The sequence below is a fragment of the Oncorhynchus masou genome, chromosome 31 (genome assembly GCF_036934945.1).
Source record: "Oncorhynchus masou masou isolate Uvic2021 chromosome 31, UVic_Omas_1.1, whole genome shotgun sequence".
Taxonomy (NCBI): domain Eukaryota; kingdom Metazoa; phylum Chordata; class Actinopteri; order Salmoniformes; family Salmonidae; genus Oncorhynchus; species Oncorhynchus masou.
The window spans coordinates 74,479,468-74,497,591 of record NC_088242.1 but is presented as its reverse complement, the minus strand read 5'-3'; the positions used below and the strand labels follow the sequence as shown (position 1 = coordinate 74,497,591).

General features: G+C 41.2%; 2 protein-coding genes across 3 annotated transcripts in view; both read left to right on the top strand.

The window, feature by feature from the left end:
• The first annotated feature begins 311 nt into the window (after positions 1 to 311).
• On the top strand, positions 312 to 8,361 carry LOC135524420 (nuclear transport factor 2). Its single transcript, XM_064951928.1, has 5 exons — positions 312 to 397; positions 2,541 to 2,649; positions 3,688 to 3,759; positions 3,903 to 4,001; positions 6,711 to 8,361. The coding sequence occupies exons 2-5, from the start codon at positions 2,551 to 2,553 to the stop codon at positions 6,822 to 6,824; spliced, it is 384 nt and encodes a 127-aa protein (XP_064808000.1). The 5' UTR covers positions 312 to 397; positions 2,541 to 2,550; the 3' UTR covers positions 6,825 to 8,361.
• A 76-nt stretch (positions 8,362 to 8,437) lies between these two features.
• LOC135524419 (enhancer of mRNA-decapping protein 4-like) overlaps positions 8,438 to 18,124 on the top strand; it is a 38,527-nt gene continuing 28,840 nt past the window's right edge. For both annotated transcript variants that reach the window (XM_064951927.1, XM_064951926.1), the window contains exons 1-4: positions 8,438 to 8,861; positions 9,677 to 9,821; positions 10,231 to 10,342; positions 12,192 to 12,291. In XM_064951927.1, coding sequence (XP_064807999.1) covers positions 8,774 to 8,861; positions 9,677 to 9,821; positions 10,231 to 10,342; positions 12,192 to 12,291 — 445 coding nt within the window. In that variant the 5' untranslated portion in view covers positions 8,438 to 8,773. The remainder of the gene's footprint in view (positions 8,862 to 9,676; positions 9,822 to 10,230; positions 10,343 to 12,191; positions 12,292 to 18,124) is intronic.

Sequence of the window (18,124 nt, the reverse complement as noted above, 5' to 3'; positions counted from 1 at the left end):
TCCCAAAGTTGAGCTGTCACATACTTCTCTGGTGTTCTAGTAGCCAGGCTAGCAAATTGTTCACCGGAGCAGTGTGGCTAATCAATTCAAACGTCTGTTTGTAGTAGCATACAGTGCCATTAGAACTGTGCCATCTTGTGGATGCAGGCATGTAAAACCATGGCCATTCTATCCATCATTATAATTTCCACAACAAATGGAGTTTACCTTCATTGAAGTGGGCTGATTTAAAAGGTACCATATTTTTTTTATGTTGAGAGTTTCGTGTGGGTGGAAAAACCTACCAGCTGTATAGAGTGAAGAACTTCATTTCCCACGAAGCATTAGACAGATGAGCATGCGCCTAAACTGGTGTAATCGCCATAACTGGAAGCCGGGGCACGGTTTTGGGTTCGCGGTAAGTTGCTTTTCTAAAAAATGTAATTCTATATTAAATAAAAACATTTGTTGTCTTCTAGTGACAAGCGTATCCTATTATGATTGAGAATGGGTTGGTTTATATACCTTTTTGACAGGCGGTGGCTCGCCAAAAGTGATAGCTAGGACACGCCTATGTTCTGGCTGGGCCCGGTCGAAAGAAGCTTCAGAATGTTGAGGAACGGTTAGGGTATTTTTAGCAGCCGATAGTGCAAAAGAACGTGCCATAACACTTGTATATCTAGCATTCACTTTAGATTTGAAATTTCTAGCCTTTTGATTGCATTTTATTAGCTAAGCAATACGGGACATCGAGCTAGTCAGACAACCAACCAACGTTTGATCTTTGATATTAGCCTTGCCTATGCTAGCTAGCTCGGCCAAAGTCAAAGAAAGAGTCCAACATTGCCCATGTCATGGCATGCTCACGGCGTGAGCGGACTGTGTAAGTAGCTAGCATTCAGCTGACGAACACGTGAAACGTTAGCTATAGTAGCAAGCTACAGTATCTTGTATAACTTGATTGAGTTAGCTAGTTAGTAGCGATCTTATCTTTGAAATCTCAAACGACACGATTGGAAATAACGTTGCAATTATAGTGCAAAGGATGATTTGCAAACTAGTATTTCCTAGGTTCGTGTGAATAATTGAGGTAGCTAGCTATGCAAGCTTCGTATAAAGTTAATGTGCGTTGGGGAGGCACGTGAGACGCCGTGACTGACAGCGCACTGATCCAAACAAGACAAGCACTGTCAGAATAGGTACCATAATTTGGGTGTAACTGTTGCTAAACTATGGCCCTTGGTGGTATTTGCTCAATTGTTCTAAAGTAGTGTGCGTGGTTTGCTTGCTCTGCCAATGAAGCATAACCTTGTCCTATCAGCTGTCTCTGTTTTCTGAAAAAGCCCCAAAGAAGAATACTCCACAGTGCTCCTTTTTAAAAAACATTTAGTCAGTAGTGTATTCCTGGTGCTGTTAATATATTGTTGAACCACTGAATTCAAAAATGTATTTCCTATACAGAACAAAAAAATAAATGCCATGTTTTATGAGCTAAAATAAAATATCCTTGACATTTTCCATATGCCGAAAAAGCTTACTTCTCTAAAATGTGCACAAATTTGTTTACACCCCTGTTAGTGTGCATTTCTCCTTTGCCAAGATAATCCATCCACCTGGCAGGTGTGGCATATCAATAAGATAATTGAACAGCATGATCATTACACAGGTGCACCTTGTACTGGGGTCAATAAGAACTCTAAAATGTGCAGTTTTGCCACACAAGACAATGCCACAGATGTCTCAAATTGAGGGAGCGTGCAATTGGCATGCTGAATAGAATGTCCACCAGAGCTCTTGTCAGAAAATGTAATGTTAATTTCTCTACCATAAGCCACCTCCAACTTAAATTTAGAGCAATTTCGCACAGCCATTGAAGAGTGGGACAACATTCCACAGGCCACAATCAACCGCCTGAACAACTCTGTGAAGTAGATGTGTCGCGCTGCATGAGGCAAAATGGTGGTCACCAGTATTTACTGACTGGTTTTCTGATTCACGCCTCTACCTTAAAAAAAAAAGGTATCTGTGACCAACAGATGCATATCTATCTTCCCAGTCATGTGAATTCCATAGATGACACTATTTACATTGACCCCCCCTCTTTATTTTTACACTGCTGCTACTCACTGTTTATTATCTATGCATAGTCACTTTATAAATGACCTTGACTAACCTGTACCCCCGCACATTGACTCGGTACCGGTACCCCCTGTATATAGCCTCGTTATTTTATTTAAATAGCTTGTTACATTTTTTTAATACAATCAAAAAGTATTTAGTAAATATGTTCACAACTCTATTTCTTGAGCTGCATTGTTGGTTAAGGGCTTGTAAGTAAGCATTTCATATGGTAAGGTCTTCTGTTGTATTCAGCGCATATGACATACAATTTTATTTGATATGGAGCAATTGGGTGTGGACTCTTTCTTTTGCCCCTAAGTGCAAACCCAACAAGCTCTACCTGGTCTTTCTTGCCCAGATTTCTTGAGTTTAGTCTATGTCATCCACACCACTAGGACTACACTCATAAGATTGTCTCTTACAATTGAACTTGTTTCCAGGTGATTCAGAATGGGGGAAAAGCCGATTTGGGAACAGATAGGATCCAGTTTTGTGCAACATTACTACCAGCTCTTTGACACAGACAGGACCCAGCTTGGAGCAATATATGTGAGTGGATCTGTCTGTACCAATTAATATTAATCATAGTTCTGCTTTCCTGTGTCCTGTTCTCACCACTGCAGTCTTCACCCCCATGCATTTATTCCACCATCACCTTCAACAGTCTAACCACCTCTGCATCTGTTATAACAAATTTAGTAATAAATTGGATATTTGTTCATGTTCAGTTGTTTGTTTTTTTTTTTTCAAATAGAAAAGTAGTGCATCATACAATATCTCCAGACCTGTGAGCAAATGCTCCCTGATAATTCCATTCCAAACACTATCCAAGGGAAAGATTGTTGAATCAATTCATGTTCTGTAGTCTTGCCCTATTTCAATGTTACTGTTCAAACCTTTACTTGGTTTATGTGTTTCAGAGACTGATCCTAGACCTAGATCAAATAAGTTTTGACAAGCATTCATCTGAGGAACGTTTTGGGCCAAAGAAGTATCAAGTTAGACTGTGGGACAGGCAAATATGCATACTACTTTGACACTTACAAGCTAAAGCATAATATATTTCAATAAGAGGTACAAAGAGACAGCATATAGTTACTTATTTTAAGCTGTTCAAATAATTGTAATGTCCATTTATCAATCATGAGAACAAGCAAGTTGTTGATTGTTCCCTTTTCTTTACATTCAGCTAGGTTAGCATTCTTGAGTCAATGTGTTGTTTGAGCCCCCTATTGGTAGCACAATTTATATTTTTAGATGGGAGGAGAACTGCACAAGCTATGACTCATTTGTGTTATTATACAAATCTATTACTGAAAGGCTTCTGTTAACTATATTTTGCCCTTAAACAATAATTCAATTTTTATCAAATAATAAGGTAAGAGCAGCAGAGCCCGTTATTCTATTCTTCCACATGGTACATGACTAAATAGTTGCATATCACTCTCTCATACCCTAACTTGAGTATGCGTAGAACAGTTAGTTGTGAATAAAACAGATTGGGAGTCGGGACATACCTTCCACCCTATACCACCAATGTGCCTTCTCCCACTGACAAACTCAAACCTCTGCTTTTCCTTTTTACAGATCGATGCATCATGCCTTACATGGGAGGGACAGCAATTCCAGGGAAAAGCAGCGATTGTCGAGAAACTTTCTGTGAGTGACATTTTAAAATATACCTGACCATGACAGAATGGAATGTCTCAATAGTATGTCAGGAGTGCACTGATTGAACAGGCTATATTGGTGGAATGTGTTTGTCTCAGATGCATCTCTTGTTTATTATTTCTTCTTTTCAGACTCTCCCCTTCTTAAAAATAGCTCACAGTATAACAGCACAAGACCACCAGCCCACACCTGACAGCTGTATAATGAGTATGGTAGTAGGACAATTAAAAGTAAGTAATTGTCATTCTAATACTGTAAAAATGTACACTACCGTTCTAAAGTTTGGGGGTCATGTACAAATGTCCTTGTTTTTGAAAGTAAACCACATTTGTTTCCATTAAAATAACATCAAATTGATCAGAAATACAGTGTCGACATTGTTAATGTTGTAACAGACTATTGTAGCTGGAAAAGGCAGATTTTTAACGGAATATCTACATAGGTGTACAGAGGCCCATTATCAGCAACCATCATTCCTGTGTTCCAATGGCATGTTGTGTTAGCTAATCCAAGTTGATCATTTTAAAAGGATAATTTATCATTAGAAAACCCTTGCCTAGAAGGCCAGCGTCTCGGAGTCGCCTCTTCACTGTTGATGTTGAGACTGGTGTTTTGCGGGTACTATTTAATGAAGCTGCCAGTTGAGGACTTGTGTGGCGTCTGTTTCTCAAACTAGACCCTCTAATGTACTTGTCCTTCTGCTCAGTTGTGCACTGGGGCCTCCCACTCTTTCTATTTTGGTTAGAGCCAGTTTGCGCTTTTCTGTGAAGGGAGTAGTACACAACGTTGTACAAGAGCTTCAGTTTCTTGGCAATTTCTCGCATGGAATCGCCTTCATTTCTCCGAACAAGAATAGTCTGACGAGTTTCAGAAAAAAGGTATTTTTTTGGCCATTTTGAGTCAGTAATTGAACCCACAAATGCTGATGCTCTAGATACTCAACTAGTCTAAAGAAGGCTTCTTTAATCAGCTTTCAGCTGTGCTAACAGAATTGCAAAAGGGTTTTCTAATGATCAGTTAGCCTTTTAAAATGATAAACTTGGAATAGCTAACACAATGTGCCACTGGAACACAGGAGTGATGGTTGCTGATAATGGGCCTCTGTACGCATATGTAGATATTCCATTAAAAATCAGCCATTTCCAGCTATAACAGTCATTTACAACATTTAACAATGTCTACACTGTATTTCTGATCAATTTGATGTTATTTTAAATGGACAAAAAAAGTAGCTTTTCTTTCAAAAACAAGGACATTTCTAAGTGACCCCAAACTTTTGAACAGTACTGTATATTGCCTGTTTCTTAAACTAACAACTGAATATCTTACAGGCTAGAAATCCCCACCTGCTTTGAAAGTTACTGTATTTGTTTAAATCATTTTAAATGAAGAGTCAGGATTCTGTCTGTTGGATCAAACTGTATGTTGTACCAAGCTGTGCTTTTTAACATCTGTTTTCAGCTTCACAGTTTCAAGCCCTTTGTTCACCAAGTTGATATAACTAGCTATGCTTTTATTAATCTGCCGACGCAAATAGACTGAATAAGACATGGACCAAGCCTTCCTATGTTAGTAAAAACAAGGGTATGTGTGTGAGGTACGTAAGTAGTTTGCACATTATAAGTCAGGGCTATTGTATTTTTTCTGTCTCGCAGGCAAATGATGACCAGGTCCTGGGCTTCCAGTACATGTTTTTGCTGAAAAATTATAGGAATGCCTGGGTTTGCACCAACAAATTCTTCAGGCTTGCCCTGCACAACCTTTGACCTATCTGTGGTTTTATGACCCATCTTCTCCCTACTTACTGTCAGTAAGGATCAGTGTTCTGAGTGACCCATGGGTCAGTTAGGTTTTTACTAATCTTACGCCATAGAGGGATCCTTCCAAACTAGAGTTTGGTAATTAGAGACCACAGTGCATTCAGGGTGCTAAAAATGTGATCTCATCACCAATTTTTCCCACTCTGCTTAAAGTCATGCTCTGGTACCTTGGTCGACTTGTCTTTTTCTTTTACCACCCTCTTTGGGCTGGACGTGTCAATGTGTAGTTCATACGAGCAGAATTACTGTCTTTCTGCATTTAGCCACAAAATCCCTAGTTTGAAAGCATCTTTTCTGGAAACTGCTGCGCCATTTCCCTATATTTCCACGCCCGTTGGCCAGCCCCCTAGCAATTAAAGTTCCAGACGATGAGATTCAGCCCCTTGCCATTTGAGTGACAGCTAGCCAGAATCACAAACAGGACAACGAGAGAGAGCAATCACGTGGTGCACATATGTGATGTTGTACGCAATTTTCAGGACCATTTTTGGCTCACGGGCGCTACTTTCAGAACAATTGGCTAAAAAGTATACGAAGTACCGGACAATCCCTTTTAAAAGAGAGGACAAATGCACTATAAACTGCAACAAACAAAGTGGTTTATTGAATTTGAACTGAGATTATAGTGAAGGCTGGCTTGTTTGACAAATTATTAACTAGTCTAAGCCACAGTAATGGCATAATATGAAAGCTCTGATCTTCACTGTGGACCTTAAACTTGCAATCTGCTTTTTAGAACATGCATGTGTTATTTGAAGACGCCAATGCCGTCATGATCACTGAGCAGTTACTGTTACAGAGTTGTGTAAGCCTCGTCTCCACTGACACCTAAAGAGATGGCTTGCTTTTTGTCTGCATCTCCATTAGTGCCTGTTCACACCTGTGTGTGCTCTGTTTAGCTAGAAAAGCCTTGTGAGGAATTTGGGTTTGGCACAAGCCTATTGATTGTAAAAAAATAAAATATTTTTTTTTTGATAGAGTGGAATAACAGGAATGTGTGAAGGCAGTTTGTAGCTTTGACCAAGACAGAATCAACTGTTGTCAGTGATGCACCCAGCTGTGGATTAGATTCACTGTCATAACTGTGACTTTTTACTAAGCTCTCTCTTTGTGTTACAGGCTGATGAGGACCCCATCATGGGATTTCATCAGAGTTTCATCCTGAAGAACATTAATGATGCCTGGGTATGCACCAATGACATGTTCCGGCTCGCACTGCACAATTTCGGCTAAGGACACCAGAAGTGGGCAGAGTGGATATTAAGGGAAGGCTGAGGATGGGGGAGGTCTTGCAGAGACACCTAAACGCCCAACCTCCTCTCTGTATCATCCATACCTGTTTGAGAAATTACACCGGATTACAGATGTCAATCACAGAGACATGCAGGCACATAGGCTACATGCCTTCAACTGAAATGAGATCTGTTCCTTTGCTGAGAGTTCACAGATCCATCAGAGTCCCTTTCCCTACGCTGACCTGCATGATGCTGGGGAGCTTAAATATCTGAAGATGGCAGACAAGGAAAAAAATGTTCCAATTTACCTTCACCATTTTAGTTTTATGTTCGGACTCAATGTCTTATATCCTCATGTTTTCTCATCGTACTCCCCTGTGTGTTATCAGCTTGCCTTATTGTATACAACTAAATCTCTTTTTATAAGTTTAATTTAACATTCATTGTTATGCAGGTTGCTCTAGCAATCCAAACAATAATAGAAAATATTATCAATAACATCCTTAGACCAGCAAGCTTCCCATTTCCTCCTCATGCTCTCTGTGACAATGAATACAAAAGCCATGATACACAATAAACCGTTTACTTTTTCTTAATGTGAACTCATTGTTCCTCTGCCTTTCTTACCCATTTCTCTCCCTCCACTTACCTTGTCACTCTTATTTGAATTGTGTTAGCATTATATTGTAAACAATTTAGGTTCTGGTCAGTAGTTCTATAGCACATTGTTGTATATGATCTGCTATAGCATGTATTTTCTTGAGCAAGATGCAGCCAATATATATGGACATATATATATATATGGACATATATATATATGGACATAGGGTTCCCTCAATTTTTTCACCCAAAATAATTTCCTTTGGCCTATACTGCAGAAATAGAACCCCCATAATGAGTTGAAGTATGCTCTTGGAAATTGGGATCACTTTGTGGCATCAATGTACTGTAGCATTGACCTGACATTTTTGGAGAGGCTTTGCAAGTGTTCTTTTGCAAGACGAGGAACAGGCGTATGTCAAACTGCCTTTATTTATTTCCTTTTTCTTTCTTTTTTACCATGATTACATATATATAATCTCTTTTCCACATGGAACAGAATGTACGTACTGCACATTTTAATTCCATACAATGTTTTGGAAAATAAAGAAACAGTTCTTGCCTGTTGTGTGACAAGGCAGTCCCCAAGACTTTTCCTGCAGGAAAAGTAAAGTGGTGGTGGGGGCCACTTCTCTCATATGATTGTATTTTTACAGTAAAATTTGTCTAGTAATCAAGATTATTTTTTTTCTATTTAGATTTGATTTACAGTTTATAATTATCTATTGTTACCAATTGTTTGCTGTCAATCAACGACTGGCATAACTAATGCTTTTCCTCCCTCAGCCAGTGCAATGGCTACAGTTTTTTTCTCTGATGGTACACTGGTTCAATCAAGAAGATCAAAGGCATCTCTTCAAGGTCTGCTATCATTCACAGATGTACAAGGTATTCTATTCTTCTGGCAGACAGAAATAAAAGACGTATGAAAAGTATGACTTTTATTGTGTTTATTGGTTTTCAGCAGGGATCAAGAAGGGCTTCCGCATATTTGAGATGAGTACAAAGCATTTTTCTTAGCTCATGCTGTTTTCTGTGTATAGAATCTGAATGTATTTTCTATGACGTAGCATTATTTTATTAGTGTCGTGGAGGGTGAGAAATACAAACAACACCTAGTTTGTAGTGTTGGATAACGAACTATGTTAGCAAGCCAGAATAATTGCACATTTTCGCCGTAATTATTAAAGTATACAGGATGGGACTCTTATTTTGAAGGAATCCAAGAAAATCCGTGACCCAGAAGTGCTTAGTTATACTTGCCTGCTTCACAAAACTGAGCATAGAACGAAAATATAAATAATTTCGCTCCCCTCTAACGAATCTGTTTCCCCCTATCCCTTACCTATGGCTTCAAATTCAAACATAGATATAGAGGGTGCAACCCAGCATCTTCGTGACATATTAAAGTTGGATAGACCCGGGAACAACGTAGGTAAGTTTACCGGGAATGAAAAGGTGGATAAGGGCTTTTAGGCCGCATTACAAGCTAACGTTACCTAGCCCTTTAAAGTTCTACCTAGCTAACGTTAGCTGCAAAATGCAAACTAGCTAAGCGTGTTCACATTCGAAGCTAGCTAGTTTACGTTAATTACGTGTGAAAATGTGGCTTAAGATAGTTAGCTTACGTCCGCTAATTTACAACTTGCGAACATATTAGTAAACTGGACTGCTAGCTAAGCTAGTGTAGTTAGCGAAGTGACAATGGCTGCTCGCAGTAACTAGTTAAAATATGAAACTTACAACATTTTAACGTTAGTGTTTATTTCGCATGTTGCATCACGGCTAGCTAGCAAAACCTTTCAAGTTAACGTTAGCTAGGTAATTAGCTACCTAGTTAAGTAACTTACAACGTTAAAGGATGTTGGCTAACTAACATTACTGACTTACAGGTTTGTTTGGTAGTTAGCAATGCAACGTTATCAAACGAGCGTACTTTGCATAGCTAGCTAGCTGGTTGGCGTTTGGAAGTGAGGAAATGCTACCTACCTCATAAGATTAATTAATGATGAGTAACTGGCTAGGTAGGTAACTAAATAATTAGGCAGCAGGTACCAAATCATACCGCACGAGGTTGCCTAGTTTCTTTGGAAGCGATGAAACATCAGTCGTCGAAGTTAAGCATTAAGAATGTGTTTCCTGGTGGCACGAGATTCCCCTTCTCTGCTAAACGCATACTTTTTAATAATAGGGCTTTAAGATGTCTTCGTTTGGTGATATCCAGTTACTCACAGGTGGTTGTTTTCGTAGAAGCATCTCCATGTGAGAGCCAAAGAAAAACATCTTTCAATGGCGAATTGAATGGACTTCTGCCGGGAGCTGGCAACAGGTCAACGATGGATGAATCCACAGGCCTTAATTCAGAGAACATGAATACCCAAGAGTGCCAGATAATGTAAGTAGTACTTTATTATGTTGTATTTTTCTCTGCCTGCACATATTTCTCAGCTATAGAAATTCACATTTGGTATGCTGTGAAAATCATTTGAGTTGATTAAATGTTGAAACCAATGTCTGCCCCTCCACCATATTGAGCACAACCTTACCCTAAACCTGTACCTTACCTTAAACCGGGTTGGTATCCTGTCCCTTACTCTAAACAGGGTTCGTATTCCTCCCCCCTTCCTCCAGCTTTGTTTATGTTGTTGAGTCTTAGTTTACACCTGTTTTGTCTTTATACAATTGTAAAGCAACGTTGGGACCTTGCTTAATGCTATAAGTCCCATTGATTTAATGTTCCATCTAGATCTTTTAAGGAGATCAAGTACCCAGTTTAGAAACATTGTATTTGCTTTCTTTACCAGCTGCCTCTCTGGGGATGATGGCTCCACTTGCATTCCCATCACATCCAACAATGTTGAAATTGTGGCCAGTCGAGACTCAAGCATTGACAGCAAGGCCCGTGGCAGCAACAAGGTAAGACTTTAAGGATTAAAGACCCAGTACAGTCAATTGAGTTTTTCATGTGTTTTGTATCATATTTGTGTAATAGCTGATGAGTGTCTTCATGTTAATGTTTTTTTAACTTAACTTTTTTTGTCGATGTATTTTTCATTTGTCAGAACCCAGTAAGACTAGCTGTTTCCATAGGCGTCGGCTAATGGGGATAATAAATATCAAGACAGTCCTAGCAATTTTAGCTTGAGAAATGTTTTGCTAAATTGATTTTTGTGCAATCATTTCTGACGATTTTAAATGGGAAACTATTACACTAAGTTACTTTTGGTCATGTAGTGTATGTGGACACCTGCTCGTCGAACATCTCGTTCCAAAATAATGGGCATTAATATGGAGTTGGTCCCCCCCTTTCCACTTGGCTTTCCACTAGATGTTGTAACATTGCTGCTGGGACTTGTTTTTGTTCAGCCACGAGCATAAGTGAGATTGGGCGTTTAGGCCTGGCTCGCAGTCGGCGTTCCAATTCATCCCAAAGGTGTTTGATGGGGGTGAGGTTAGAGCTCTGTCTAGGCCAGTCAAATTCTTCCATACCTATCTCGACAAACCATTTCTTTATGGACCTTGCTTTGTGCACGGGGACATTGTCATGCTGAAATCGGAATGGGCCTTCCCCAAACTACTGTTTCTCAAAGTTGGAAGCACAGAGTCGTCTAGAATGTCATTGTATGCCGTAACGTTAAGATTTCCCGTCACTGGATCTAAGGGGCCTAGACCGAACCATGAAAAACAGCCACAGACCATTATTCCTCCTCCATCAAACTTTACAGTTGTCATTATGCTTTCGGGCAGATAGCTTTCTCCTGGCATCCGCTAAACCCAGATTTGTCCATCGGAGTGCCAGATGGTAAATCGTGAGTCATCATGCCTGCGAACGTATTTCTACTGCTCCAGAGTCCAATGGTGCCGAGTTTTACACCACTCCAGCCAACTCTTGGCATTGCGTATGGTGATTGTAGGCTTGTGTGCAGCTGCTCCGCCATGGAAACGCATTTCATGAAGCTCCAGACAAACAGTTCCTGTGCTGACGTTGCTTCATGTCAGTTTGGGACTCGGTAGTGAGGGTTGCAGCCGAAGCGAGACGGTTTTTACTCGTTTCAGCACACGGCAGTCCCGTTCTGTGCGCTTGTTTGGCCGACCACTCCGCGGCTGAGCCCCTTGTTGCCCCTAGACGTTTCCACTTACCAATAACAGCACTTAGTTGGCCGGAACAACTCTAGCAGGGCAGACATTTGACGAACTGACTTGTGGAAAGGTGGCATCCTATGACGGTGCCACATTGAAAGTCACAGAGCTCTTCAGTACCAGCCATTCTACTGCCAATGTTTGTCAATTGAGGTCGCATGGCTGTGTGCTTATTTTATACACCTGTCAGCAACGTGTATGGCTGAAATAGCTGAATCCACTAATTTGAAGGGGTGTCCACATACCTTTGGCTTAGTGTACTTAATTGTTAGATAAATTATTTATTATTGAGAACTACTGTACTGGGCATTTAAACATTTTGTGTTCCCCGTTCTGTCCTTGAGAACATAGAAATGACTGGCAGAAACACCAGGGTCACAACACAAATATTGACAGTTGAAAGCAATGGAAAGCTAGTTTTTTTAGGCAAAGGGTGGCTGTATCTCAAGTCCAGATATTGCTAGGTAGCTAAGCAATTCATTACAGAGCAGTCTACTGTGTAGAGCTTACTACCATTGGTTGGATATCTATCATGTTAACCTAATACACATTTTTCTTGGCTAGTCTATGTTGCTCTCTGTAAATATGGGTCCCTAATTTGAACTCTTTCTCTTGTTCCATGCAGGTAAAAATCCAGCCTGTCGCCAAGTACGACTGGGAGCACAAGCATTACTACGGCAACCTGATTGCAGTTTCTAACTCATACCTGGCGTATGCAATCCGAGGTTAGTGTGGAAACATATATCGCCATTTTATTTGTACAAATTTATGAGTCCTTTCCAGGCCAATGTGATGGATTGCTGGGGTGTCAGCAGCAAACTTTATTAGCAGGAAATACACCCAAAATCAGTTTTGCCTCATTTAAGCACTTGTTCAGGTGAAACAATAACAAGATTGATTACACAAATGGCTTACTCTGAGAGTATGTTCCATTCAGATTTCTATGCCTTGGAAACCACAAACGTGTCCTTTTGATTGGAAAAAATATACGTGTACCCCTTCAAATGAGTGGATTCGGCTATTTCAGCCACACCTATTGCTGGCAGGTATATAGAATTGACCACACAGCCACGCAATCTCCATAGACAATGGCAATAGAATGGCCCATACTGAAGAGCTCAGTAAATTTCAACGTGGCACTGACAGGGGATGCCACCTTTCCAACATGTTAGTCAAATTTCTGCCCTGCTGGAGCTGCTACGGTCAACTGCAAGTGCTTTTATTGTGGAAACTTCTAGGAGCAGCAATGGCTCAGCCGCAAAGTTAAATCAAATTGTATTTGTACATGCGCCAAATACAACTTGTGTAGACCTTACAGTGAAATGCTTACTTAAAAGCCCTTAAAACCTCTGGGATAGGTGGGACGCAAATGTCTCAACTGGCCAATTGCCAGGGAAAATGCAGAGCGCCAGATTCAAATAAAATACTATAAAAATCACACGTAAGACACTCAATTAAAGCTACACTCGTTGTGAATCCAGCCAACATGTCAGATTTTTAAAATGCTTTTCGGCAAAAGCATAAGTAGCTATTATCTGATGATAACACCAGCAGTAAACAAAGGGGTTAGCATATTTCAACCCTGCAGGCGCTACACAAAACGCTGAAATAAAATATAAAACATGCATTACCTTTGACGAGCTTCTTTTGTTGGCACTCCAATATGTCCCATAAACATCACAAATGGTCTTTTTGTTCGATTAATTCCGTCCATATATATCCAAAATGTCCATTTATAAAGCGCGTTTGATCCAGAAAAAAAACAGCTTACAAAAAACGCAACGTCACTACAAAATATTTCAAAAGTTGCCTATAAACGTTGCCAAATTATTTCAAACTACTTTTGTAATACAACTTTAGGTATTTTTAAACGTTAATAATCGATCAAATTGTAGACTGCAATCTGTTTTCAATACAGGAATGGAAACAAACCAGCAATACTTTTCACGTCTTGCGCAACTCACAAGTGTTACCCAGTTCCTAGTTGGCCTACTTATTCACTGCACAAAGGAATAACCTCAACCAAATTCCAAAGACTGGTGACATCCAGGGGAAGCGGTAGGAACTGAAAACAGGTTCCTAAGAAATATCCCTGGGCAATGACAACTCAGGGAACAGAGCGAGGCAAGATATATATATATATTTCTGAACAGTTGGTCCTCTGGGTTTTGCCTGCTACATAAGGTCTGTTATACTCAGACGTGATTCAAACAGTTTTAGAAACTTCAGAGTGTTTTCTATCCAAATCTATGAATAATATGCATATCTTATATTCTTGGCATGAGTAGCAGGAAGTTGAAATTGGGCACGCTACTTATCCAAAAGTGAAAATTCTACCCCCTAGCCCCAAGAGGTTTTAACTGACTATGCAATTTGAAGAAAAATGTGTTTAAGTATTTACTCAAACTGAAGTTTTAAAAAAATCTAGAAAATAGAAAAATAACAAATGATTAGGGCAACAATAAAATAACAGTTGCAAGGCTATATACAGGTGGTACCGGTAGAGAGTCAATGTGCAGGGCCACAGGTTAGTCGAGTCATGCCCGAGCAGCAGCTCACAAGCCTAAGATCACCACGCGTAATGTAAAGCGTTGACTGGATGGGTGTAATAATGATTTGGAGCTGTTTTTCGTTGTTGTGTCTAGGCCCCTTAATTCCAGTGAAGGGAAATCTTAATGCTACAGCATACAATGACATTCTAGACGATTCTGTACTTCCAGCTTTGGCAACAGTTTGGGGAAGGCCCGTTCCTGTTTCAGCATGACAATGCCCTCGGGCACAAAGCAAAGTCCGTACAGAAATGGTTTGTCGACTTTTTAGCCTACACAGAGACCTAACCTTAACCCCATCAAATCAAATCTTATTCGTCACATACACATGGTTAGCAGATGTTAATGCGAGTGTAACGAAATGCTAGTGCTTCTAGTTCCGACCATGCAGTAATATCTAAAATATAATCTAACAATTTCACAGCAACTACCTTATATACACACAAGTGTAAAGGAATGAAGAAGAATATGTATACATAAATATATGGATGAGCGATGGCCGAACGGCATAGGCTAGATGGTATATAGTGCACTATTTACATATGAGATGAGAAATGTAGCGTATGTTAACATTATATAAAGTGACATTGTTTAAAGTGACTAGTGATACATTTATTACATGGCCTTGGGAGAGAAGCTGTTTTTTAGTCTCTCGGTCCCAGCTTTGATGCACCTGTACTGACCTCGCCTTCTGGCTGATAGCGGGGTGACCAGGCAGTGGCTCGGGTGGTTTTGTCCTTTGCTCTTGTTGGCCTTCCTGTGAAATCGGGTGCTGTAGTTGTCCTGGAGGGCAGGTAGTTTGCCATTTGGTGATGCATTGTGCACACCTCACTACCCTCTGGAGAGGTTGTGGGCGGAGCAGTTGCCGTACCAGGCGGTGATGCAGCTCGACAGGATGCTCTCGATTGTGCATCTGTAAAGGTTTGAGTGTTTTTGGTGACAAGCCAAATTTCTTCAGGCTCCTGAGGTTGAAGAGGCGCTGTTGCGCCTTCTTCCCAACGCTGTCTGTGTGAGTGGACCAATTCATTTTGTCCGTGATGTGTACGCCGAGGTACTTAACTTTCCACCTTCCCCACTACTGTCCCGTCGATGTGCATAGGGGGGTGCTCCCTCTGCTGTTTCCTGAAGTCCACGATCATCTCCTTTGTTTTGTTGGCATTGAGTGTGAGGTTATTTTCCTGACACCACACTCCGAGGGCCCTCACCTCCTCCCTGTAGGCCGTCTCGTCGTTGTTGGTGATCAAGCCTACCACTGTAGTGTTGTCTGCAAACTTGATGAATGAGTTGGAGGCATGCATGGCCACACAGTCATGGTTGTACAGGAGAGGGCTGAGAATGCACCCTTGTGGGGCTCCGGTGTTGAGGAGCAGCGGGGTGGAGATGTTGTTTCCTACCCTCACCACCTGGAGGACGGCCCGTCAAAGTCCAGGACCGAGATGCACAGGGCGGTGTCGAGACCCAGGGTCTCGAGCTTAATGTCGAGTTTGGAGGGTACTATGGTGTTAAATGCTGAGCTGTAGACGATGAACAGCATTCTTACATGGATATTCCTCTTGTCCAGAAGGGTTAGGACAGTGTGATTGCGTTGTCTGTGGACCTATTGTGGCGGAAAGCAAATTGGAGTGGGTCTAGGGTGTCAGGTAGGGTGGAGGTGATATGATCCTTGACTAGTCTCTCAAAGCACTTCATGATGACGGAAGTGAGTGTTACTGGGCGATAGTCGTTTAGCTCAGTTACCTTAGCTTTCTTGGGAACAGGAACAATGGTGGTCCTCTTGAAGCATGTGGGAACAGTAGACTGGGAAAGGGATTGAATGAATATGTCTGTAAACGCAGTCAGCTGGTGTGCGCAAGCTTGAGGACGAGGCTAGGGATGCCGTCTGGGCCGGCAGCCTTGCGAGGATTAACGTTTAAATGTTTCACTCGCGTTGGCTGCGGGGAAGGAGAGTCTTCAGGTTTTGGTAGCGGGCCTTGTAAGTGGCACTGTATTGTCCTCAAAGCGAGCAAGGAAGTTGTTAGGTTGTCTGGGAGCAAGACATCGTGGTCCGTTACGGGGCTTGTTTTGATTGACTGTAGACACTGCCACATACCTCTCGTGTCTGAGCCGTTGAATTGTGACTACTTTGTCTCTATACTGACACTTAGCTTGTTTGATTGCCTTGCGGAGGGAATAGCTACACTGTTTGTATTCAGTCATGTTTCCGGTCATCTTGCCCTGATTAAAAGCAGTGATTCAAGCTTTCAGTTTTGTGCGAATGCTGTCATCAATCCACAGTTTCTGGTTGTGGAATGTTTTCATTGTTTCTGTGGGTACAACATCACCGATGCACTTGCTCACTGAATCAGAGTGTACATCAATGTTGTTCGATGCTATCCAGAACATATCCCAGTCCAATTGATCGAAGCAATCTTGAAGCGTGGAATCAGATTGGTCAGACCAGCGTTGAACAGACCTGAGCACAGGTGTTTCCTGTTTTAGTTTCTGTCTATACAGCCTATAGCAACTAAATGGAGTCGTGGTCAGATTTGCTGAAAGGAGGACAACGGAGGGCTTTGTATGCGTCGCGGAAGTTAGAATAACAATGATCCAGAATTTTTCCATGTGCTGATAAAATTTAGTGAGCCTCGTTTTCAGATTAGCCTTGTTAAAATCCCCAACTACAATAAATGCAGCCTCAGGATATGTGGTTTCCAGTTTGCATGGAGTCCAATGGAATTCTTTCAAGGCTGTTGTGGTGTCTACTTGGGGGGGGGGTGTACATGACTGTTATTATAATCGAAGAGATTTCTCTTTGTACATAATGTGGTCGGCATTTGATTGTAAGGAATTCTAGGTTAGGTGAACAAAAGGACTTGAGAACCTGTATGTTGTTACGATCACACCACGACTCATTAATCATAAGGCATACACCCCCACCCTTCTTCTTACCAGAGAGATGTTTGTCTCTGTCAGCGTGAAGAAACCAGGTGGCTACCGACTCTGATAACGTATCCCGAGTGAGCCATGTTTCCGTGAAACAAAGAACGTTACAATCTCTGTCGCTTTGGAAGGCAAATCTTGCTCTGATTTCGTCAACCTTGTTGTTGGGAGCGTTGGGCAAAGTTCCCGTCTATGGAGCCTGACCAGAAGACTGCTCCTTCTGCCCCTTCTGCTGCGCCATTGTTTTGGGTTGCCTGCTGGGTTCTGATCCATTGTCCTGGGTGGTGGACCAAACAGAGGATCCGCTTCGGGAAAGTCGTATTCCTGTTCGTAATGTTGGTAAGTTGACGTTGCTCTTATATCCAACAGTTCTTCCCGGCTGTATGTAATAAGACTTAAGATTTCCTGGGGCAACCGTGTAAGATATAATATATATAAAAAAAATACTGCTTAGTTTCCTAAGAACGCGAAGCAGCCGTCTGTGTCTGCGCCGACGCCTTTGTAGTATCTATCTGGGGTGTACTTTTGAGATGAATTGGAACACCAGGCCTAATTGCCCGATGTCACTTATGCTCAATTTTGTAATATCTAGTGGAAAGCCTTCCCAGAAGAGCAGAGGCTGTTAAAGCAGCAAAGGGGGACCAACTCTGTATTAATGCCCATGATTTTGGAATGAGATGTTTGCCAAGCAGGTGTCCACATACTTTTGGTAATGTAGTGTAGCTTTCTGCCAGCCAAAAAAAAGATGCAAAAATAGCATGGTGTTGCCAAGGTTACAGGAACATGCATTTCTTTGTTTGATTAACAGTGGTTTTAAAGTAATTAGATTTGATATATCTTTTGTCTATAACTTAGGGTTTGGCGATGTTTTATCACTATCATGTCCACAAAAGATTGTGATAAAAGTTGCTATTGCCCCTAAAATTAAGACGGTCAAAAGCGCGAAATCGATGACGAAAGATAATGTTTTGGAAAACCTAGGCAGAGGCTAAGTGCAGGCAATGGCAAGTATTTTCCAATGTTCCTTTCTGGTGGAGGAGCTTAACCTGTGTGTCTTTGTGGAAGGCACATGATGGCAGTTGAGTGAGCA

Bases quoted from the DNA above. Each gene is read 5' to 3' on its own strand.
- LOC135524420 (XM_064951928.1), top strand. From the start codon at position 2,551: ATGGGGGAAAAGCCGATTTGGGAACAGATAGGATCCAGTTTTGTGCAA. The intron at 3,760-3,902 runs GTGAGTGACATT...TCTTCTTTTCAG, and splicing joins CGATTGTCGAGAAACTTTCT to ACTCTCCCCTTCTTAAAAAT. The intron at 4,002-6,710 runs GTAAGTAATTGT...TTTGTGTTACAG, and splicing joins TGGTAGTAGGACAATTAAAA to GCTGATGAGGACCCCATCAT.